Here is a 25,207-nt window from a genome sequence, read left to right as displayed (position 1 = left end):
CAGCCTTTTCTGAGGACATCCAAAACCTTCCTCAGGCTGCACCTGGCTTTGGAACTGCAGCTCAGTGCCAGGACTTTCAGGCCAGGTGACAGAGATGTCCCTTTGTCCCTTCCATCCATCATTCAGAGCCAGGTGCTCTCTGTGCCAGATTCAGGAACCTTTCCCTGAGTTTTCTTTCCAACTTGGAGAAATTCACAGGCAGTTACTTCCGTGGTACAGAAATTTTGAATAATAGCCTTCGAAACTCTGAAATTCCACATTTAACTCCTTTGTGACAGATTTCATATTTTGAGAGTTCTTCCCATGGAATTCCGTTGCCTTTCTGGAGTGTTCTATTGGTTTTAATCCCATTAAATTCCCAAATGTCTTTGATAAAGAGTTATGCAATGGAGTAGGGAAATATTTTTCCCCCAGCTGCCGATTCCTGTCTTCAGTTGATTTTCAGGCTGGGATGAAACTGTAGCTCTGAACTCCCACAAAGAGCCAGGTTGAGATTTGTCTGTGGGTGCTTAATGCAGTTCGACATCTTGGAGAAGGAGGAATGAGAAGTGGTCACTATCCATTATCTGCTGGGAACCTTTCAGAGAAAGAAACAGCTTCTGCCAAACACAAAAACATGTCTGAGCTGAAGCCAGACAAGGAGGGAACAAGATCACCTCCTAGCAGTGTGAGATTGCTTTCCTGATGATGTTGTTTCAAGGGAAACTGGAATATGTATGGCTGAAGAAGTGCAGGTGGTGCCATGGGTTTTACATGGATTAGCAGAGCTGCTCTGGACAATGATTCACTGTCCCTTCTCTTGGCAGAAAATAAATTTTCCAGTCTTGGAAAGAAATATGTGTATATATATACATATGTATTTTAATAAATGTTTCTCTACATGGAAAAAAAGAGCAAATTTGAGTGAAAATAGTTCAAATTTCACTGAAATGAAAATAGTATCCTCCGGTGGAAAAGTCACCAGTTGGAGTGAAGACTTTTGACAAAAATGTGTATTGACACTCCACAATTCAGGTCAGGAGTGATGGAAAAAAAAAAAAAAAAAAAAAGAAAATGTGGTTCCACTCCCAGGTTAGTGCTGGTGCCAGTGCTAGGTTCACCCCCCTGGCTTGGTGCTCTCTGCAGGGAAAACTTCCAGCTCCAAGGCCATGGGGGTGGCTTTAGACCCAGTTTTTGCAGGTGTATTAACTGGACCTGGTTTATTTTAGCTCCTCTGTGGAAATATTCCAGAAAAAGCTTAGAAAATTCTCTCTTTGAAGAATGAAGACCCAGCTGTTTATTGCAGCTCTCATCCTAGAGAAGCAGGTTTCTGAGGTTGGCTGTGAATCCAAGCACAAAGACACAGGGGGGAATTAAGAAACCAAATAATTTGGAATTATATTTGTGATTATTTTCTATATAATAATATTATCCTTACTGATTTTGCCCTACCCTGTCTTGAGATCAATCAGCACTAAACCAAAGACTGCATTTCCATTTAGGAAGCCCAGAATTGCTTCCATTCAATGCTTGGAAGCTCCTGACTTTTGTCAATTCTCAATGATAGTGACATTTCTGTCTCCTACTTCTTCAGGACTGCACTTTGCCCATCTTGCCTCTGCCTGGGCCTGTGTAATTTCAGTGGGAAAAAATTTCCATCTAGGAAAGGGAGGAAGCATTCATCCACTTCCTGAGTCTGGATTTCTTTCATGTTCTTTTCTCCTCTGTAACACATGAGGATCTCAGAGGTTTGGAATGTCAGAATAAGCCTGGGGGAGAACTGGTGGGAAGAGAACAGGTCACTCAACAATTTATTACACGGACATCAGTGTGACGTGCAAAATTTATGCTGCTTATCACAGACTCTGCATTTAAAGCGTGTGGGTGTACAGATATAAGACACTCTTTACCTCGAAAATAAATAATGCAAAGTCCACTTAAATTAATGTTATTTCTGTTAACCAGCTACATCCCTTCATGTCCAATGAAATCTTACTAAAAAGCCCTGTTGGAAGAACACGAGCATCTCTTGTACCCGAGGTTGTCTTGTAGAACTGGTCTCCACTGTCCTTAAAATGCCCACAGCAATTTAAATCATTTACATAAACAGAAATGCTTTTACAGGGAAGATACTGAAATGTGGTTTTAAAGCTGCCCAAACCCCTAAACCATTAAAACAGATGTGACTGATGGTTTTGTGAAATTTTGATGGTGCTTTCTGGTAAGTTAGGATCACAGAATCACAGAATATCCAGTGCCACCCCTGCCATGGGCAGGGACACATCCCACTGTCCCAGGCTGCTCCAAACCCCATCCAACCTGGCCTTGGGCACTTCCAGAGATCCACAACAGCCTCAGCTGCTCTGAGCACCCTGTGCCAGGCCCTCCCCACCTTCACAGGGAAGAATTTCTTCCATATATCAAATGTAAAGCTCCCCTCTGTCAGTTTAAAGCCATTTCTCCTTGTCTGGCGCTACAGTTCCTGATGGAGAATCCCTCTCTGGATTCGCTGTAGACCCTCTGGAGATACTGGAACTGGTTACTTCTCCCACTGACATGAGATTGTGTCAGTATCTTACACAGGCACCAAAAAAAGAAAAGAGGATTCCTCAGCACAAGTTACTCTTCTGTAAAGGTTATAGTAAACAGGTCAATGCCTAATTAAACAGCAAATTTTATCCATATTGTGGGGGATGTGCAGCTGTCTGGTGCTTCCGCTTTTCCTGGAGAAGGACAAAGGATCTTGTGAGGAATAAACTACTGTATGTACCTTCCAAAGGGAAACTCAACTCCTGGTGAAAAAGGGGTTAATGACACTCAAAGGCTTGGTGCTGGAGTGGAGAATGCTGTTTGCAGTGACCCAGAGCTCTGGGAATTCTTTGTTGTGTGGTGTGTCTGATTCTTTCCTTGGATCCCCTCCTTGTCTGTGTTGTGTGGTGTCCCTGGCGCTGGTACATGTCCTGGAAAAGGGCCGTGTGTCACAGGGTCACTGCTCCTCACTGGGGACCTTCTGCCACCTCCATGTCCCTGCCTTCTCCTGGGTCCCCCAAAAAACACACAACAAAGGGAAAGTGGTACCTGTTATTGGGGAAGAATTTAGGGAGGAGAAGAAACAATTGAGGCCTAAGTATTGTCTTTGCTGCTGCTCCAGTCTGCTCACCTGTTAAAGTTTGCTGTGACCCTGCACACGCTAAAGGGATTCATTTTCATATTTATCACTTAACATTTAATATTTAGCTGCTTTGCTGAAAGCTTCTGCTGAAGAGCACGGTGTTCCTCCTGCTGTGTGATTATTACTATTTTATCAGGCTGAAGAGATGTGCCATTCATTCAGAGCCACTGCTGTGTCTTTCTTTGCCTCTGGTTGTGGCACTTTGTGGTACCACCCCTGGGCTAAGCCAAGCCCAGCTCTAAACCTGGCAGTTCCTAAACTCATGGCAAAGATGACACACAGATTTCTTAGCTCTCATCACACAGAGAACCATCATTTCCCTCTTCTCGTGCTGCACCTTCATCCACAGAATGGTTCCTCTGGCTCATCCCTTTGGCCTGGTGGCAAACATGTGGGAAGGGGATGGATCATGCAGATAGATTGGAAAACAAAGGCTTTGTCCAGATGGTCATCAGGAAGGTGGAACGTTTTCTCTGGATTTGCTAGAAAGGTGTCTTTGGGTCAAGAGTACCAAATTCGAGGGAGCAAAGTGAGTCAGGTTTGTAAAGAGCCTCAAAAAGAATTTCAAACAATGGGAAGGAATTAGATTCTACATATACTCTTCCAGAGTCAAGTTCATCTTAGTAAACAAAGAGATAATTTGCCAAATAAAATCCTTCTGGATTTGTTCTACTTTTCCAGTTTTACAGTTCACTTTGGCCTACCTCTGTCAAATCTTCAGTAAATTCTTGCCTTGAAATTTATGGATTTTACTGAGGCACAATTTGATTTTATGGTACACAGTACATTACTTTTATAAACAAAAGGGTTTCATTTATGCCTATTAACGCTTTCAGATGTTGTATTTTGACATATAAATTATTTGTGTGCATTCCAAAGTGCATTTTTAGGTGATCAAGTGGCAAAAGGTTACTGTACCTAGATGATGCTCTGAACCAGGAAGATTGTGGCACTTATTTTTCTTCTCTTCCTTGCAAATTCAACCTTTTCTCTCACCGAGCCTAAAAGTAATCATAGAATTGAAGCTTTTAGTATAAACTTTAAATTCTTACATATGAATTTTCCAACTCTCCCATTATAGGACAGTTAGAATTATACTCCCATGACAGGAAAATTATTAACTCGGGATCTCTGGCAGTTATAAAGAATTATGATCATCTGCCAACAAAATGCAGCAACCCTCACAAAAAAAAAGAGACATCATTTGGCTTTTTTTTTCACTTCCAGAACTAAGAGACAATATAGTTATAGATTACAACAAAATCCAGTAAAGAAAATATGTAGGGTGAAAGTAGAAAACTGGAACTGTAGCATTCCCCTTTAACAGGTTATTTCATATATCGACGTTACATTTCAGGTTATGTCCAAGAGGAAGATTTAAAGGAAGAGGAAGATATAAAGGAGGAGGAAGAAGATGACGATGACAACAACTCCACTGCCCAGCTGCAGGGCAGCAATGACACGGGCACGGATGAGGAGCACGAAGTGGGCCCTGAGCAGAAAGGGAACTTCAGTTTCCAGAACTCCCCTGTCAGCCACATTTCCAACCAGGACGCAGAGAACGAGTCGCTGCTGAGTGACGGCAGTGACCATGTGGCAGATATCAAAAACATCTGCTCCAGGGAGCCCCAGGACCCCAAAGGCAGCGCCCACCCCAAAGCCCAGAGCGAAGCACACGATTGCATGGATAAAATGACAGCAGTCTATGCCAACATCCTGTCGGACTCTTACTGGACGGGCTTGGGGCTGGGCTTCAAACTGTCCAACTCTGAAAAGAGGAGTTGCGACAACAGGAACGGAGGGAACAAAGCTGATTTCGATTGGCACCAAGACGCTCTGTCCAAGAGCTTGCAGCAGAATTTACCTTCCAGGCCTGTCTCCAAGCCCAACCTGTTCAGCTCGGTGCAGCTCTACAGGCAGAGCAGCAAAATGTGTGGGACTGTGTTCACGGGCGCCAGCCGGTTCCGCTGCCGGCAGTGCAGCGCTGCCTACGACACCTTGGTGGAACTCACGGTCCACATGAACGAGACGGGGCACTACCAGGATGACAACCACAAAAAGGACAAGCACAGACCTACCAGCTACTCCAAGCCCCGGAAAAGGGCGTTCCAGGACATGGACAAGGAAGATGCACAAAAAGTTCTGAAGTGTATGTTCTGTGGGGACTCTTTTGATTCCCTTCAAGATCTGAGCGTTCATATGATAAAAACAAAACATTACCAAAAAGTGCCTTTGAAGGAGCCGGTACCAACCATTTCTTCAAAAATGGTCACTCCAGCCAAGAAACGTGTGTTTGATGTGAACAGGCCTTGCTCCCCCGACTCCACGACGGGGTCTTTCTCCGACACCTTCTCCCCTCAGAAGAACGTGAACCTGCAGCTCTCCTCCAACAACCGCTACGGGTACCAGAACGGGGCCAGCTACACCTGGCAGTTTGAGGCCTGCAAATCCCAGATTTTGAAGTGCATGGAATGTGGAAGCTCCCATGACACCTTGCAGCAGCTCACCACCCACATGATGGTCACTGGCCATTTCTTGAAAGTCACGAGTTCAGCTTCGAAGAAAGGAAAGCAACTTGTTCTGGATCCTTTAGCTGTGGAAAAAATGCAATCGCTGTCTGAAGCACCAGCCAGTGACAGCCCTGTTTCAAAATCATCTAGTAAATCATCTGCAGAATGCATAGGTCCTGCCTCTGAACTTAAAAAGGAAAGTAAAAAAGAAAAAGCTGATGATGCAAACAAAGATGAGAAAGCAATGAAAACTGAGGAGTATGAAGACACTCTTCAGAAACCCCTGGATCCCACAATGAAATACCAGTACCTCCGAGAAGAAGATTTAGAAGATGGTTCCAAGGGTGGTGGGGACATTTTGAAGTCCTTGGAGAACACTGTCACGACAGCCATCAATAAGGCCCAGAATGGAGCTCCCAGCTGGAGTGCCTATCCCAGCATCCACGCAGCTTACCAGCTCTCTGAGGGAGCCAAACCATCCTTGCCTGTGGGATCCCAGGTGCTCCAAATCAGGCCAACCATCACCAATAAATTGAGGCCCATAGCACCCAAGTGGAAGGTGATGCCTCTGGTCCCTATCTCAGCAAACGTGAGCCAGTGCACTCAAGTGAAGAAGGAGGCTGAGGACAAGGAGGAGGTACAAAAGGACTATGCTAAGGAGGGAGTCCAGGCTGAGCCAGCCTCGCTCAGCCAGAGCGAGAGGGAGCCTCTCCTCAAAGCTGAAGCCTCTGTGGAGCCAAAAAAGACAGAACCGTGTCCCTTGAAAGAAGAAGACAAAATTAAAGAGGACAGTGGAAAAGAAAAACCAGTCCTCAAGGAGCCACCAGCAGCTTCTCTCAGTAATGGTTGTGCTGCTGCCAACCATTCCTCGGAGCTGCCCTGTGTGAACCCCCTGAGCGCGCTGCAGTCAGTCCTGAACAATCACCTGGGCAAAGCCACGGAGCCCTTACAGCCACAGTCCAACTGCAGCCCCAGCTCTAGCACAATCTCCATGTTCCACAAACCCAATCTCAATATGATGGAGAAGCCAGTTTTATCTCCTGCTCCGACCCCACCAAAGCCTGCCAGCGCATCCAGGCACTATCTGTTTGAAAACAACGATCAGCCTATTGACCTGACCAAATCCAAAGGCAAGAAAGCTGAGTCAGCTCAAGCACAATCTTGTACTTCTCCGCCTCAAAAGCACGCTCTGTCTGACATCGCCGACATGGTCAAAGTTCTTCCCAAAGCTACCACACCAAAACCTGCTGCATCCTCAAGGATCCCGTCCATGAAGTTGGAAATAGATGTCCGACGCTTCGAGGACGTCTCCACGGAAGTCTCCACTCTGCATAAAAGGAAGGGCAGGCAGTCAAACTGGAACCCTCAGCATCTGCTCATTTTGCAAGCTCAGTTTGCTTCCAGCCTCTTCCAGACATCTGAAGGTAAATATTTATTATCAGATCTAGGCCCACAGGAGCGCATGCAGATTTCCAAATTCACTGGACTGTCGATGACCACCATCAGCCACTGGTTGGCAAATGTCAAGTATCAGCTTAGGAAAACCGGAGGAACAAAGTTTTTGAAAAACATGGACAAAGGACATCCAGTCTTTTATTGCAGCGACTGTGCATCTCAGTTCCGAACCCCCTCTACTTACATTAGCCACTTAGAATCCCACCTAGGTTTCCAAATGAAAGACATGAACAGGCTGGCTGTGGAGCAGCAAACCAAGGTAGAGCAAGAAATCTCCAGAGTTTCAGTTCAAAGATCTCCTGAAACAATAGCTGGAGAAGAGGACACAGACTCTAAGTTCAAATGTAAGTTGTGCTGTCGGACATTTGCGAGCAAACATGCAGTAAAACTTCATCTAAGCAAAACACACAGCAAGTCACCAGAACACCATTCACAATTTGTAGCAGAAGTGGATGAAGAATAACTCTTAAGGTATGCATGCTCTATAGTGAGTTTTCATTTCAGCATTTGCAGGAGGCTCCGTCAGGCTCCGTGCTTTGGTAAAAGTAGGAAAACAGTATAAAATGCATCATGTACATCCATTTTATAACGTTTTTCAGGAGAGGAGCTTGGTCAATGCAAACCCACACTGCCCTAGAGAGAAATGTTGCCGCTTATTATTTGCAAAATAGCCTTTTGCCCATTTCTCTTTTGTTCCTGAGAATAAATCATTTCACACCCAGTGCACTTCCGTGTGGAATGCAAGAGCTAAGCGCTACTCTTTGCAGTGAGAATGGAAAAAAAGCAGATAAAGAGCACTGAAACCCAAAAGGTTATTACCTCATTCGGTGCTAGCACACCAATAAATCTGATTCGGATGGGGGAAAAGAAGAAAATTCCAAAGTCAAATTAGCAAAATCTCAATTATTCCAAGTTTCTCATAATCTCAAACACAGCTTCGAGAATCTACAAATAACTCTGAAAAGTCCCTATCTAGAAGTTCAGTTATTCTTCTGTTGATATTTGGATGTTCAGTTTTGTAAAATATTTTAATATTTTACACTTACTTAAACACTTGCTACTGTGAGTGGCCTTTTTTGTCACATCATTTTAACCTCTCTCTCCATCATTCCTTTTTTAATCTTTAAGATGTTTGATTATATTTTGCTTCGTGTTGGTGTAAGTCAACCCATAAACATCACTGACTTCAGTGCAAGTTCTCGTATAACCTGGGGGAGTTAATGCTTAATTGAGATTTTTTACAAGCTTAATATTTCCAAGACCTGTTAGTAGGATACTGCTGCGTTAGTGTTGCTATTTTTTTTTTTTTTGCTGCAAGATACACCAGTTGCCACAACCAATGTTTATAACATGTAATGTAATATTCAGATGCCACACCATTTTTTGCATTTTTAATTTTACTTGATTCACAAACTTGAATATTCTTGATTGAAATAAATATGCAGAACATCAACTACAAGTCCAAATAGAAGTTTTTTGTTCTAACCAGTCGTTTTTTTTCCAGGAGGGCTCTGTTTAGTTGTTCCCAGCAATTCCTCCAGCAGGCTCAGGCTCTGCTTGTGTTCACAGAACAATCATGTGCAGATCCGGGTTTTCTCCGAGGTGTTTATTACTTGAATAACATTCAGAAAATTCAGAAAATGAATTTGTCAGATGGTGAAAATTGAAGACATGAGCGGTCACTGATGCCACCTGGCTTTGTGGCCATCCTCTGGCTGACTGAGGGGATGGGGCCCAATCCCCATTTGGGGGAAGATTTCCCATTTGTTTGCTGCAAATATTCACGAAGCTTTAGGAAACACTTTCTGTGGCCAAAGCCTGCACGAGGGCTCTGCGTCACTTAAGCTCCATTAAAAATGCTACTTTTGAATAATTTAAACCGCTGATCGAGGGGTTACTTTGGGCTGGTTCTGTAAGCTATTGCCATGGAGTATAACATCAGCGTCCAAGTGCAGTGAGATTGAAGTTTTGCATACATCTTGTACCTGCTGTCTGCACTGGAGGAGTTTTATGCTTCCTGCATATTTTAACCAGCAAAATTCCATCTCACTCCAAGGGAGTTTGTTTTCTAAATAAGGCTAATGCCCTGAAGTATCAATTTGGGCACTTTAACCCAACATTAGGATGTTGCTTGTTTACCTGGCCACTCCAAATCAACCCCCCTGAGAGACTGGGCAGGGATGAACATCCCATGCTTTGTTTCCTTCCCCACCAGTTAATGATTATTAAGACTCTGCCATTCATAGTTTCCACACAAGAGGTAACGGAGCAAACCAATAATTTGGGGACTATCAAACAAAAGCTATCTGCCAGATATATTAATACAACAGCTATTTTGGCACATTCATGGCTTAATGCGTGACAAATGTTTCAGATTTGGTCTTAAAAGCACCGTGTTATTACTCAGAGGCAAACCAAACACCCACCTTTGTAAACACATTGCTGTTGCTGAGGATTGGAGGAACAAATACAAAGGGGGAGGAAAAAAAAAATCTCCAAGGGAGGAGAAGAAAAAAAAAAAAAAAGTGGTTTCTGCATTGTAATAACCTGCACGGAGACATATTATTCAGGTGATGTGTAACTACATAAATAAGGGACTGTCCTTCCTGCCTCTGGATCTCGAGAAATTGCTGTCCTCGTAATACTCATCCATTTCTAATTTATATCAAGATGCAGGTTGTATCTTACCTTTGGAAAAAAAATATATTTAAATTGCAATGACAGAGTGATAGCACTGTTATCTGGAGCTATAATTTCAGTTGGTATGCATGATAGCACAAATTGTCTGAAATGATGGGGTATTTGGGATGGCATTGTAAAGATTTTATTACAGTTTCGGAGCCGAAGCCTCCCTGAAGTTCTGACGAGGTTGGGAGTGGGGAGGCCAGAGTTTATTCACATGGATTCTTCAGAAATCTGCAAGGAGACTAAATCAAATAACAGGGATTTTCAGAGTTTACTTACTCTTACCGTGTTATTTTTAAAATCCAGTATACATTTGAATAATAACAGAGGGGAGCAGAGTATTTAGAAAGGAGAAATATAAAGCTGAGATCCTTAAAACACACATATGCATTTGTGTTTCCTTCTTGCAGGCAATATTGCAGTGAAATAAGCATAACAATAGAGAATATGGATTGAAATAAACGGGAATAAAACAGTGGAAACAGTACTTGAAGTATAGAAATACATAAAGTACTTTATATTTCTATGGCATTTAGTAGTAGAGGTTATATTGTCAAATGTTAGCTATCATTAAAAATATAAATGAATAATCTGGGTTAGTACTGTAGAAAAATGTGTTATGGGTATGGATTTATTTTTAAGACCTCTGTGAGGCTGTTTATAAGAAATTTGCTATAAATTCTTCTTAAATGCAAAAAGATATATATATCTCTTTTATAGACATCTTTGGTGTTTTCCTGAATTCTTCTAAGTGATATGGGTTTAGTAATATAAAGTAAGATTATGTGTAATATACAACAATCAGACATCTCTATTCTCTTTCATTTAACCCACTTCAAATTTGTTTTTATTGCTGTTCTTCATAGAAAACCCATGAACATTAGGAAACACGGCTTTAATTAGAAGTAATTTCTATGTTGACTTGTACCTTGAAGAACATTTGCTCATTTCTTCAACCGAATTAGAATTTTTATGTTGTTCTGAGGAATGAGGCAGGGCAGAATTGTATTTCTCACTTTAGAGCCAGGTGAGATTGCCTTGGAGCTGGTCACTAGCTGAGGCTCTCTGTGGCCTTGGTACAACTTCTGATAGAAATAAATCTCCATAAAGTCAAATTAACCAACCTGACTGGGGAGATTTCTTTCAAAAGACCTCGGTAAGTGAACAAACAGCAACCTGAAATGAACTAATTCGAAAGTAAGGCTGCTGCAAAACAAAAAAAAAAGAGTCATAATGATAAACAGTTTTTCTCTCTGTTTCCTCCTTTGTCTTTTTTTAACCATCAAGTTTAAAGCTTCTACGGCGCTTTTTTTTTTTTTTTTTTTTCTACTTTGTAGGAGACAACTGACATTCTGTGGTAAATGGAAGAAAGAGCAGAGCAGAACTGAAAATCCTCTAATGCACTGACACTAACTTGCCCTCTATTGTTGAAAATGAGCAGGCAATCATGATTGTTCATCAAATGGCTCCTAATGCAGTTAAAGCATTCAGCTATAATTTCTCCTTGCATTTATAATTACTGTCATAGACTGCACACCTCAGTGAGCAGATTAAAGCTATAAACTATTTAGCCGTAGCTTTAAGATGAGGAACTTGATTTGTCTGGCAGCAGTTATTTGTTAGAGAGCTTGACACTTCACATAAAAATGACTCAACTTGATGAAGAACAATGCAGTTTAAGCAATGCAGTGATTTTAAATCAGTCATTATACCACGCCCTGTAAGAATTGCAAAGCAATTTGTTAAATGATATATAGGACACGTAGATAACTGTATGTGTTAAGTATACCAAAATAGAAGATTTTTTTTTCTTCTTCTTCCCTGGATTTTATTTTCTCATCCCTCTGAAGCAGCAGGAGCTGCTCTGATCATGTTCCACTCTCAGCCAATATGGCTGTTAGGTGGTCAAGGACAATTGTGTGAATCAGTGGTCCAAAATCCTATTTTAGAGAATTTAGCTCGCTCTTCAACTTTCATTTCTTCTTAGCAACAAATATTAGAAGCTGAGACACCCTTGAAGGAGGATCAGACGTGCTGGGATGTAGCTGTCTGCAGTGGTGTCACCACAATTTTGGAAGCAGAATTTACCAGCAAAACCAAGGGCTCTGCTCCCCGTGTCATCAGCCAGAGAAAGAGGGGTTATCCCATGGAAGTCTTGATTATTCCATTCAAATGGGACTTCCCAGACAATGTCGTTTTGGAAAATGATGGCTTCTCAATGGGAAGGAAAAAGTCTGTGGGGAAGTTCCATTTTAAAATAGATTTTTGTTGAGATAAACAGAGTAAAATTGAAGGAGAGAAGGCAGAGCTAGGAAAAGAAGCAGGGTGGCCTTTTTGCTGCAGCAAAATCCTGCTGAAGCAAGGGACTGTCTCCAAACCATCAACCCTCCCTCAAAATAATCCTGTCCTGCTGAAGCCTCAGTTCTCTCAGTCCTTGGAAATGAATCAGTTTTCCTGATGTGGTAGATCCAGATTTCCTTTTTTTTTTTTTTTTTAATTGAACATTTTTAAATCTTCAAAATTTTCCTGGATAGCATTTTTTCAGTCCAGCCACGGTCCTTGTAGACCCAATAACAGTGTGTTCTTGGCTTCCCAGAGAGCAGGGTCAGGCCAGATGATCCATCAGACTGTGGCAGCACCGATGGATCCGTGCACATTTCCTGGCTTTTTAGGAATATCCCAGGTTGCTGTTAAGATCAGTATTATTTAACATTGCATTTGAGCTTCCAACCCACTGGGTCGACCCACATTGTTCCTGGGCTCTGTACAAACACATTGCTTGTGGCAGGAACTCCTCTGCTCACAGAAAAACCCAGCAACTTTCAACCAGATTTTAACTGACCTTGAACAGTGCCAGCCTCCTCCAGCATTCACTATTCATAAGGACATCAAAATCTTGCCTTCTCCTTGCTGTGCCTGATATTATTAAATGCTACAGCCTTCATAATCTATAGCAGGACATTTTTACAGAGTGAGATTTCAAAGGAAGGGTACCTGAGCCTTATTTGTACATTTTACACCTCAGCAATCGAATCACCAGGATCAATAACAAAAGGGAAAGACGTGAGCAGTATCCAGCCCTCCAAAGCACCTTTCAATAAAAATAATGTAATTTAGCAGGATGATCACTTAGTGCAAATATGATGGAGCACAGATGGAAAATGAGGAAAATTATAGATACGGCTTTATGGGAGGAGGAAAGGAGGAAGAGATTTTTCACTATTTATTGGGATAATGAACAGATGATTCATGATTATTAAGCTGTAGTCTTCGGGCCTCATTCTGCCACCTCAGTTTGGAGCTGGAAGTGTTTGTGCATCCCGGCAGGGTCTGTGGGGAGGAGGGATCAGGCTCAAAGCCAAGCAGGATTTGCACCAGTGCAGCTCCAGCCCTGCCCGAGGGGGAATGAGCGGGAATGGGATGGGACACAACCCCCAGCACAGAGCTCTGACCTTCACTGGGGCTGTGGTTCTTCTCCAAGAGCATCTCAGCCCCAGCCCAGGTCCCTCTGGGATAACTTCTGAATCCACCAGCAGGCAGCAAAACCCCAGCCAGAGACAGCCCAGGGCACTGATCCTCATGGAGAATCCTGTTTTCTCCCAGGAGAAGGAGCTGGCTGAGCCCCCAGAGGTGTAAGAGGGCAGGAGAGGTGTCCTGCAGGAGGGATCCTGCTCTGGGCAGCAGCACTGGATGTGTTTGCTGTCATTCCCTGGCTGGGAATGGCTATGGGGAATAGCACATCCCGGGATCCAAGAGGAGCAGGCACCAGGAATGGCTGCAGTGGAGAAAAGGAGGGACACACGGGGCCAGGAGGGAACTTGTCCGTCGTAGTCAATTGACACGATGCCTTTATTAAAAGCAAACAGTTCCTCCTCCCCTCCCAAATGCTCTCCCTGCACTCAGCTCTTGTGCCGGGGGTCAGCCCGTGCGGGAGTGGACGAGGTTGTCATGTCTAATGAATACCCTGAATGTATCAAGATATATATATTTTTTTTTCATTTCAGAAAAGGTTCCATTAAGAGGGAGACAGCCCTAACATGTGCTTTGGCCCCTCATCAGATTTATGAGTATTTGCTCTGCTCTTTAATAGGAAACTCTGCAGCAACTGCCACCTTGCCTGCTCTCCCTGAGATACACAGTGGCTTCTCGGGGAAATGCACTTCATTATTAATGTGAATTTGTACGTTTTTATGACACTGCTTGGGGGAAGGGGCAGGCAGAGATTTCCTGGTGATATATGCTCATTTCTAACCATTTATTGTCGCAGACAATCGAGGAACAATGATAAACATTGTTTCAGAGAGCGGAGGGTGCCGCAGTGACATTTTTGAAAGGAGAGGAGAGGTGGCTGGAGTGGCTTTGATGTGGGTGTTCTCCTGCGCTCCACCTCCTGCAGCAGCTGTGTCACACCAGGCTCAGGGTGGTCTGGGAGGGCAGGTTCTGCCTCCCTTCACCTGCCAGGACCATTTTCTTGGTGCTGTTCCACAGCAGAGGGGATGTGGGAGAAGGAATTCCTCCTTTGGGAAGCCCGAACTGCAGAGATCCCAAGGCTCAGAGCAAATGGACACTCACTGCACTCTGTGCAGAGACACAGTGGCTTTGTCCTCTCCTCTGGGAGGGCTGGTCCAACTCCAACCTGAAACTGCTGCTCTCAGTCATTTAATGAGAGCTCCTGGTTTCTGACTCCCCCAGGTTTGTTCCGTGAGGCACACAGGGGACCTGGGGTGTCCATCCCAGCCTGTGTCAGGGGTCCTCTGCTCTGGCTGCCCAGAAATGTCTCCATCCAGCTCCTCCTCTCTCCTGCTCCCCACCAAAGCTTGGGAGAACATTTCTGCCCCGTTCCCTGAGTGCCTGTGCCGCTCCTCATTCCCCCTCTGCTGCCAGTGCTCCAAGCACAGCAGTGCTACACCACTCCAGCTATTTTGGGGGGCCGAGGCAAGCTGCTGGCCCCTATCTCATTGGAACTGCATCCTCATGGCTGCCCACTGTCCTTACATTAAAGACACTGCCATTGCCCTTTTCCCACCTCTTCATCTCCATCCCAAGGCACACCACAGAGATTTCCCTCTGGGATATGGCCATGGGCTGTTTCTGCCTGTGTTTGTGGGAGGTGAATGTGCTGCTCTTCCAGCAGAGAAGGGCAAAGTCAAAACTTCCCTCGTGTTCACTCAGCTGAGGATCAGCCTCCAGAGGAGCTCAGCCTGCACTGGTCAGGCACAGACAGGCTGTGGGTGGGCTCCCAGGCCAGAAACTCACTTCCCTCCCTCATTCCATGGAGCCCTAATCTGTTGGCTTTGCTGTTTTTATGAACAAACCCAGGTTTGTCATCCGAGGAAAAAACGATGAGGGAGGTAATGGTGTTTATTTGATCAGTGTTTTTTAAAGCACTGTCTGTTTTAAATTCCCAGGAATTATGTGCTGGCCTCCTGTAAATCACAAATGCACAGAAAAAAAAAAATAACAGTGGATATTTTTCCCAAGAGATTAAGGTGAAAGTTCCTACATTCATATTTCACGTCTGGAAAAAAAAATATCAACAGGAGTGATAAGTATAGCCAGCACGAGTGTAAAAGCACACCCTGTCATTTGTTTTCCATGTGCCATATGTTTTCTGAATCCTGCACCTCCCACATACAAATCTCATGCAATAATGTGGGGCGCACACATTACTCAGGATTATTTCATTAAGCCCTGCCTGTATGGAGGGAATTCACTCAGAGAAAGTCAAGCCACTGCGCTTTGTTTTGCTTTTTTTGCTTATTCTGGATTCATAGAGTAGAAAATTAAAGATCCCACTGTGCCAGGCATCATGTAATTTGGTTTTAATTTAATTCATCTCTTCGATTCTCCCTGTTTCTCCTTTTCTTTGAGTATCATCAGTAGGTGGTCCGAGCATCAACCAGAAGATTTACTGGCAAGACTAAATGTATGAATGTTATGAACACATTGTTTTTCTGATATGATTTAATGACCTTTTTGGCATTCCCATGGCTGTTGAAGTCTTCCATAATAACTCCCTTTGGCAGTCAGAACTCCTGTTGATCAGGTGAAAGCTGATGCAAATGTCAAATGTCAATAAATTTGTAATCCATAAATATAATATTTGATGCTGGAGCGAGACCATTAAGCAAAGTGCAGCAGGAGATGAGCTGCACCTCCCTGGGAACAGAAAACAGGCAGGAAAGGAATGCCACCTCCCAAACCCCTCCAGAGCCAAGTTCTTCTCCCTCTCCACCCTCCCTGAATTTCCTGAGGTGCTGAGCTTTGCCCAGAAAGGTTTGAGTTTGGCAGAATGAGTCGGGTGATGCTGGTTCTCTCCCCTGTTCTGCTTTTGCCTCATCTTGTGAGGCTGAGATTTAATGTCTCTGTTTCTAAAGGGGCTCTTCAGAGCTCAGAGGTTTCCCAGGCCTCCGAGTTTGATCCTGGAAATGATTAGTTATGCAAGATATTCCAGTAAATTAGCAAGACCACTTACATAACTTAGGTGTTGCAGGAATGAGTCATGACTCATTTATAGCTTTAAGATGCTTGGAAAGGACGAGCCTCGTGTGAAGGCTGATTTTATACACAATAAAGACACGAGAGCAATCACATCATTTCCCAGGAGACTTCCTTAAGGACCCTCCACTTTGACCTTTGGCTCTGAGCAGCTCCAGTTTGTTTGACATTGAAAAAAAGCAAATGTGTGAACACCGTGCCACGAGCATTTGCACTTTGAACATGCTGGGGCAGAACACAACTGAACTGGAAAAGGCTGCAACAGCTAATGTACTGGGAAAATAGAACAGAGGCATTTGCTTAATAACTCAACTAATTCCTTTAGCTCACCTTGTAGAGATTTAACCTTTGAATGAGAGAGTCCCTAGTTCAAAATCCCGTGGCTCCTCTGTCCTCGTGTTAATTTTTAAATTATATATCATTGTTGAGAGGCCCTTGTGTTGAGCATTACAGGCTATTTTTCATGTCTAAAATGGGGAATTATAACTGAACATTAGCTACTGGCTATAAATCACACGGAACAAAGTGGCATCTGCATCTACTCAGTAACAAGAGTGGGAGAATTGTAACTTACTTAAATGGAGACAAGAGCGAGGACACAAATGTGGTAGCAGAGATAATTGTGACTCGAGGAAACGAATGGTCCCTCCAACTGTGCCACACTCTCACTGTGTCCTCTGCAGTGCTGGCAGTGCACAGGCACAGTCCTGAGGGAAAATGCAGAGCTGGAAACTCCTGCAGAGCCCTCCCTGCTCCTCATCCCGGGATGAGTTTTATTCCCAACTGTTTGATTCCCAGTTGTGGCTTCAGCCCAGGGAAGGAGGAGGCAGCGGGAGGCTGTGAACAGGAGCATTATCCAGGCTGGGTAGGGGCTGACCAGCTCCTCCTCTGCTGCTCAGCTCCCAGGGCTCACCCTGCTGCTCCTGTGCCTCTCCGAGCCGCCCACTGATAATCTGGTGTTATCTTAAAAGACAACAAAATAAACTCAGCACGGCCTCGTTCTTGCACTTGTCTCTGCTGGCCCTTTTTTTCCTGTTTTTCTTTTTTTTTTGTCCTAGTTCTTTCACTGTTTAGAAAGCTTCCAAGACCTCTTGTGTCCTCGCCAGGCTGAGTAAGATCTACCTGGTGCCCTGAGTCAGTGGGAATTATTTGGTGCCTTTCTGAGAGATCCTCTTGCACTCAGCACAGCACTTTCCCAGCTCCGCGGCTTCCGTGGGGTCTAAAGCACCAACAGATTCAAAACCAGCCAACTACACACGTGCTGGGGGTCCCCAGGGTGTCTGCTCAAATATTCCTCTTTTTGGGGTCTGTACAGCACCAGCCACTGGAGCTGCTTAACAGCTTCCTGAGCCAAATGTCCAGGAATTGGGATTACATCTCCCTGCAATGCAGGTGTCTGTGCAAACACAGCCCAGACCTCCACAAGAGGTTTTACTGGAATGAAAACCTCACGTTTCTTTCACAGCAGACAATGAAAGAAGCAGGTTTTTTTTCCAGCTAGACCAGGGCACATCCTGGCAGGAGGCATCTGGTACCAGGAATCCTCCTAAAGCTGCCTGGTGGAGATGGATGAATATCCTTTCCTGTTCCCTTGCTCAGTGTCCCACCCTGGCAAGTGTCCCCAGGATTCAATTCAATAATCAACACTTTGTGCTGATGATTTAATCACATCTTCCTAATGACCCTGGCCTTGTCCAGCACTCCATGGGGGTCCAAGCACCACAGGGTTCTGGTCCAGGAGTAATCTCTGAGTAAGAGCAATTCTAAGAGTTGCTTTGCTGATTAGGGACAAACTTAAGAACATTCTTAAAAGCTCTGCAGAGCAGGGGACTTCATGCTCTGTGTTTATTAGGCTGTTCAGCAGTAATTCAGGCAGCTGAGAATTGTTGAGATGACCTGGTCCATCTAATTGTGTGTCTAAATCATGTTTTGCCCGTGCTTCAGAGGTGCTAATGTTACATCCTGCTCAGGTTATACGGTCACAATCCTGCCGATGGTCAGTTTGTAGCATAAAATTGAAAATTACAACGTGCACCATAAAGCTACCGCCTCAAATTTATTATATATTGCGGCACAACAAGCAAATTCATACTAGATGCAGTATATGCCCAGACATTAATACGAGCAGAGGATGAAATATTCTCCTCCCAGCTCATTGCTACGTGTTCTCTCCAGAGCAGAGCTGAATTGCCCAGGATCACCAGAGCAGAGGCAGTCACCAGGAGTGTCTGGTGACAGGGGAAGGACATGAGGCCCCAGGGCTCTGAACTTCAGTTCTGCTCGTGCAAGAGCTGAGCTCTCAGCAAAAATCTCTTTATTATTCGCCATAAAGAATGCTAGCTGTGGAAAGGCAGCGCTGGGAGGAGATGGGGACGGGCTCTGCCTCGCCCCAGTGTAAATCAGGAGCAGCTCCAGCGCTGAGTTCTGCCGTGTTCTCCTGGCCATCAGCTCAGGATCAGCCCCTTACCTGCAGAGGATGAGTGAAATATCTCCCAGCCCTGTGGCCAGGGGCTTGCTGAGCTGCTCACAGAGCTGCTGTCAGCCTGCCCAGGGCAGGAGCATATTTTTTCCTTGCTGTTGTACATAAGGGCTCTGCTGCAGCCGACAACATGAAATGTGTTAGTTCGGTTTGTTCAAAATGGAGTGTGTTTGTTAAGTGTTGCCTCTTTGATGTTGTGCTGCCATCTCCATCTTTGTCAGCATTGCCCATCTTTTTCAATCTAATGAACTCAAACCATCAGTGCAACTTAAGTTCGGCTGTCTGTTCTTGCATAGTTAATATTAAAAATGTACTAACAGTGTGGCTGCGAAATCAAATTATGCACATAAATATGCTGGCATAGCAGAGGAGGCGGCAGAAGCTGAAGTTAGCAACATTGATGCCAGTTCACATTTGCAAATCAACCGTCAATCTGTCATTAAACATGTTATCAAATGATGATAAGTGTATGCTTCTTGCTTGCATTGGCGCGCTTATTCCCGATGTTGATGTGCATTAATGGGATAATGTGCATTAACATAGTCTTGCTTGGATGAACACAAAACATTTTTTATCCGTCTCAGTTTGTTTCCCCCTGTGGCCCCCAAGTAAGTGTTTTGTGTTATCAAATTGCCAAAAAATGGGAAAACACATTACTTTTAATTAGCAAAAAATTTGGAGTCTTTTTTTTTTTAATTTATTTTTATATATTTTTTAAATTTTTTTTATTTTTTTTTAAAGCCAGACTATCTCCTGGGTGTTGTCACTTGAGGTGGAGGTTGGGGGGGAACAAAATAACACCCAAAACATTCCACTGGCTTCTTTAAGTAAAACGATTAGTGTCAGAAACTCAGAGATGACAATTATGTGCTGGCTTAATGCACTGGCCTTTCCTCCCGGCCCCTGCTAGTGACACGAGTGATGGGTTGTGCTCAGTGATAGGAAAAGCAGGAGCTGGAAGCATCTCGGGCATGGCCAGCCCATTGTGTGCCACTCTCAGGCACTCCCCGACTTGGCTCTGAGCATTTTTGCAGACGAGGCAGAGAAGGGATTAAACATGAAAATTGTGGATGCTCCAGGAGCGTCCAAAGGAACTTCCCGTGTGTTATCCCAGCTCCCTTTTCCCTCCTGCTCGGCACTCAGGGCTCCATCAGGGTTCACACTGCTGGGAAACTGCTGAGAAGTTTAGACAAAAAACCTGTTTGGAAAGAATAAAGGCATGAAAAATCTTGTTATTATCACCAAATGATGGAGCGGTCCTGCCTCTCCTGCGGCTCCTCGGCTGCCCACGGAAGGCTCCACTGCCCTGGGAATGACTTGAACTAAACCAAACAAAACAAATAGGATTTCTGTTCATTGCTTTTATTTAGAATTGAGCTGTTTCCCCCGGCTTTTGGGGGAGGTTGAGGTGGAACTCCAGCGGAGCAGGGAAAGCAGCTCGCACCCCTGCAGGATTTGGAGGTTTGCAAACTGCTGCTAAAAAGTCATCGGAACAAAGTTCTCCCCACTGCCCAGAGAACAGCCAATCTGTTAAACCTTCGTATTTATTCAACAGGGGCAAAACTGTAATGATCTACCCAAGTTTTTACCTTAGAACAGGAATGAAAAACAAGAGGAACAATATCTGGTCCTGTTCAAAATGCTGGGAGTTCTTCCAGGAGTTTTACTGGGACTTTACCAATGGTGTTATCAACTCAGGCTCCACAGTTGCCTTAAAGGAAAATCAATCATTTCAAGTGTTTTATTTTTAGTTTATAAGCTGGAAAATGAAACTTCTTCTGAAACTTTTATGAAAGATATCAGATTATCTGTGTCTTTCTAAAATAGCAACTCTCTCTCATATAATAGAAATGTAATAGAAAATTGCTCTGTCTCTGCTCAAGACTACATCTAACCTCCAAACATGGTTTGAGAGTTATCTTGAATTAAAAAAAAAAAAATAAAACTGGTAGAATAGCAACATTCTACAGACAGTGAACTTTTTGGTAAATGGGTCAAACTTCTGATCACTCTTTCTTTTTTTCTCTGTCTAATAATGCCATTAACTTTAGGCATCCTATTCAGGTCTCTGATTTCTATTATCTGCATGATTTAAAGGAAAAATAAAAGAGAATAATTATTGATTTTTTTTCCCCTATATAAATCGACTTGATTTTATAAAAGTCATCTGTAGCATTTCCTATTATTTCTAAACTGGGGATACAGGAGCACAAGTTTCATAATCATAAAACTCTAATAGCAGTAATTGTCCTCCTGTTAACCCCAGCTCCAGTGAGCCCTCACAATTCCTACTCCGAAACCAAAGAACCTGTCTTCTAATACAAAGGGCTTGAATTTTAAGTGTATTTTCTGTAACACATCCATTACTGGCAGAATTTATCCAGCAACATTTCTCTTTTTTTTTTTTTTTTTTTTTTTTTACAGTTGTGTAGCTCTCCGTTGCTTCTACTCCATGAGCTACCTTGAAATTAACTTGTCAAACGTTCGTCCCACTACTTAGGGAGGATTCCTCATCAGCTGGGTGGACTGGTTTGTCAGGGCTCCGAGGTGTTGGCAGTCAGGTGGCACTAAAAAGGCTCCTGTGAAGGCTGTGCTGGGGGATCCTGTCAGGGCTCCGTGCCGGGAGGGGCTGCTGGCGTTTGGAAAAGCAAAACGGGAATTGTGGCTTGGTGACTCTCTCTCCATGCTCACCCCTTCAATCCAGCTCCCCTTTAATCCGTCTCCTTCAAAGTGCTTCATCGCCATGGCTCTCCCCTGCTTCCCTGGGGCACTTCCCAGAATCCTGGAAAACTGGGGAAACTGAGCAGCACGGAGCTGAACCCCAGCCTTGTGCTGCTCCTGTGCGGCAGCAGGCTGGGTCTGATTCTGTCTGTGAACTTCAGCCAGTCTCTGTTTTGAACAGCTGTGCTAATCAGGTGCATTAATTTCCTGCTTTTCATTAAGCAGTTCGGAGCAGGGAGATGTTGTTCCTCTGCATATTTCCAAGCAGATGTTGAATAAGGGATGAGCAGTCACGGAGTTGGGCTGTTCCCCCTCCCCGTTCCCCCAGCCCTTACCCTCCGTTCTCTGCCTCCTTCTATCATCCTGGGCCTGGCTTTGGAGTGGATTCAGTTTTTTGAAAATGGCAAGTAATTAGTCAATATGTTTTCACCATATGTATGAGGCTCAGTAAAGAGGCAACCAGTGGCCTTTGCCATGGCACAGCGAGCGCTCGTTTTCTCGGCACTTCAAGTGGCGCGGAGCGGAGCTCCAGGGAATGTGCCGGGGATTCTGCCAGGGAGCCTGTGACATTGTCACTCCCCGGGCACACGCAGGTCACAAACTTGGGCCCAGGCCCCTCTGAAGGTCACCTCTGCTCGTGCTGCTCACACCAGAGCTGCCCCTGCCCTGCCTGGTGCCCTGGATGAATTGTTGGTCCTATTTTACATCTTCTTGGCACTGATGCTGTTGCAGCAAGGGAGAATTCTTGAAACTCTTTTTTTTTTTCTATTTTTTTTTTATTCCTTCCAGACTGGCTTTTTACATACCCCAAGCAAGTTCTTGCATATTTCCCAGATAGAAATCTTTGCTGTAAGGCTTCCTCTCTTGCTGACTGTTAACAATATTTAAAAAGGTCAGAATCTGATCTTAACACTGCTGATATGAAGTGACATTTGCCCAAATTTTGCCATCTCCTGGGCAAAAATATGTCCAGTGTTTTCCAGAAAGACATGGGATAGACAGCAGCTTTGCCTGGCTGTTTTCCCCTCTTGGGAATACTGAATTTCAGTTATCTGGGGAACAGGTTTCTGCATTGCCCACTGGCTTCCTTCACATTTACAGAAAAAAACATTTGAGCCCAGCCTCAGTTCAGTGAGTTACAGGTTTGTGGGTTTTGAACATTTTGGGATATTTACAACAACTAATCTTCAGTAACAACGATGGCATTTTGTTTTACTGCAGCCATGATTTAAATTTATGTGGCATTGCTATTGAAGTCAACAGGACTTTTTCCTGAGTACGTTTTGCAGGGTACAGTATCATTAAAATATGACAGTTAATAGTCTTGTTTATGTTATTACATTTAATGAATAAATATATCAGTCTGAACATCAGACTCAGCTTTGTTTATACTCTTTAATTGTAGTCTTATCTCCCCTAGAAGCATGTTATATCTTTTAATTTTATAATTATCCACTTTATTCATGTGTGACACTCCAGAACTGCTGCTTATATCCTAAGAGACATCCAAATACAAACAGATGGAAGACAGGCAACCACTAGGAAATTCAGATCTGGATCTGAATCCAGCTCCATCTTTTTAGACCAGTCCAAAACTTCAGCTCCAAGGTCCTGATTTGGGCTGTTGTAGAAAGGAGCAAGAGCTGCAAAATTACTCTGATTTATCCAGCACCTCCAAACATGAAATTCCACAGGGATTTTACGTGATCCTTCAGCACCTAAATGTTCTCTGTCTCTAAAAAGAAACCTGAGCTTTAAAGGCAAAGAGAGAGCACTGCTCACATGGCCATTTCTGAAGTTTTTCAAAATGGAATTCAAGATCATTTCCTCACTCAGAGGTTGCATCTAATTCCAAACTCCCTCATTTGGGATCTTTTGCCATAACAGAGTTACAGCTTAAAAAGCCAGACAGAATAAAGTGAAGTGGATATTTCCACTAAAAACTGTGTTATAACTATTTGTGCTGTAGTGAGGAGAAGCTGAGTAGCCAGGGTTTGACAGGACTCTGTGTGTTCTCCCTTCAAACCTTCCCCCTCAGCTGTGATGTAACACAACAAATATTTCCTGGGGGATTCTGCCTCCAAAGGTGATGCTTCCTTTGGATCCAGTCGCCAAAGCAGGAGCAGGCTGGGAGAGGGGAACACCCAGGGCTCAGAAATGCTGCTGGGATCACAAAAGAGCTTCTGGCAAGAAGAGAATAGTGCAGCCAGGTAACAATAAAAGCTAAAAAAACTAAAATTTAAAAAATCAAAGAAATGTAGAGTAAAAAAAAAGAAAAAAGTAGACTTTCTCCAGCTACTGAAAGCAACATCTTTACATAGTTTGTTTTTATTTCTTCCCAATCAGTTTCTCTGCTCCTGGGCAATATTTTGACCTCTTAGATTTGGAAAACCTCCTTCTCCTGTTTTGTGTTTGAACAGAACTTCCAGTCAGTGGCCTCCCAAAAGTCACCTCTAAGGCAGTCGTGGAAGGAAGGGAAAATCTGCTTAGAGACTGACACCAAGTCAGTACTTCTCCCACTTAGCACTTGAAGAGGAAAATATCATAATATTTAAACCAGTTTTGAAAACTTTCCATGAAAATAGGGGGAAAAAAACCCAACATAAAACACTAGTTGCATACAGAGAGAGGCCAAAGAGAGTTCAGTTACCATAGAGATTATTACTGGCAATTGGTACTCGGCAGCAGATTGGGATCTGTTACAATATTTTTATTAATATTTTCTCCTAATTGGTTATTTATATATTTTGGATCCATCTCCGTGCTGGGCCCAGATTTTTCTCTTTACCTGTCACTGGCTGACACGAAGCAGCAGTGCCTGTGCCAGAGAGGAGGCATTTATTTCCTGGCTGTGGGAACACTGCCAGGGTCACAGCACACCAACACCACCAGGAGCTGCCAGGGGAAGCACCAGGAGCAGCCTCAGGGTCCTCATCACCTCTGATTATTGCCCCCAGTTTATAGGAGCAGCAGAGAGGACTCAGTTCACCCTTTCCCCTCTCAGTTTTCCCTGGTGGGTGTGCAAGCCTGTTCAATGTACATCTAACACATGCACATCCCAATGCTTCAGGTGGTTATTCAGGAAATCTCCTGCTGTAAATCCTTTCCCTCTTCTCCCTGGCTGTGCCCAAGGATCCATCCTGCTGCCTGGGTGTGATGCAGCAGCTGATAACACCCAATTTTTTAGAGCCCTACCAGTGGAGGTCACTCAGGGGCCAGTGCTAAGGGACATTTATAATCAGCCAGCTTCTACAAATTCCACTCCTTTTTTTTTTTTTTTTTTTTTCAATTTTAATTTCGGTGTATACCCAATGTTAAACGCATTTTAAAGTGCTGCTATGTTGTTTGGTCTTTTTTTAAATTTTATTCCTGCCACACCAATTGCCCTTAGGGAGGTATTTTTTCAGGATGCCTGAGACCAGCTGGGTTTTTCCCATCGTCTTTCCCTCTCACCTCCAGCCTGTTGTTCCCTCCTGCACCTTGAGCAGTGCAGGGCACAGGGACAGTTCTGGGGACTCTGCTGCAGGCACTGCCCTCAGCTGTGAACCAAGTGTAGCTAAAAAAATAAAAAATACAGGGAGGAGAGAAACATGTTCTTTTCATCTCTAATCTCCTTTAGTTATCATGAGCTCAAGGGTTATTTGTGATGATAGTAGGCACTGCATTTCAGATGGAAATGTGATTTTCCAAGCTGACGGTGTCACTTTA

The 25,207-nt window shown here is 43.9% G+C and overlaps 1 protein-coding gene across 2 annotated transcripts in view; it reads left to right on the top strand.

Moving 5' to 3' along the window:
- Nucleotides 1-25,207, top strand: part of TSHZ2 (teashirt zinc finger homeobox 2) — a 207,081-nt gene that overhangs the window by 126,701 nt on the left and 55,173 nt on the right. Inside the window, exon 2 of one of the 2 annotated variants that reach the window (XM_066330948.1) lies at nt 4,509-7,587. In XM_066330948.1, the coding sequence (XP_066187045.1) occupies nt 4,509-7,579 (3,071 nt within the window). In that variant the 3' untranslated portion in view covers nt 7,580-7,587. Of the gene's footprint in view, nt 1-4,508; nt 7,695-25,207 lie in introns of those variants that run through there. The other variant, XM_066330947.1, reaches the window with a different exon arrangement.

The sequence above is a fragment of the Sylvia atricapilla genome, chromosome 16 (assembly GCF_009819655.1).
Source record: "Sylvia atricapilla isolate bSylAtr1 chromosome 16, bSylAtr1.pri, whole genome shotgun sequence".
NCBI classification, from domain to species: domain Eukaryota; kingdom Metazoa; phylum Chordata; class Aves; order Passeriformes; family Sylviidae; genus Sylvia; species Sylvia atricapilla.
Note: the sequence above shows the minus strand (reverse complement) of the source record. Positions and strands in the feature narration are given on the sequence as shown.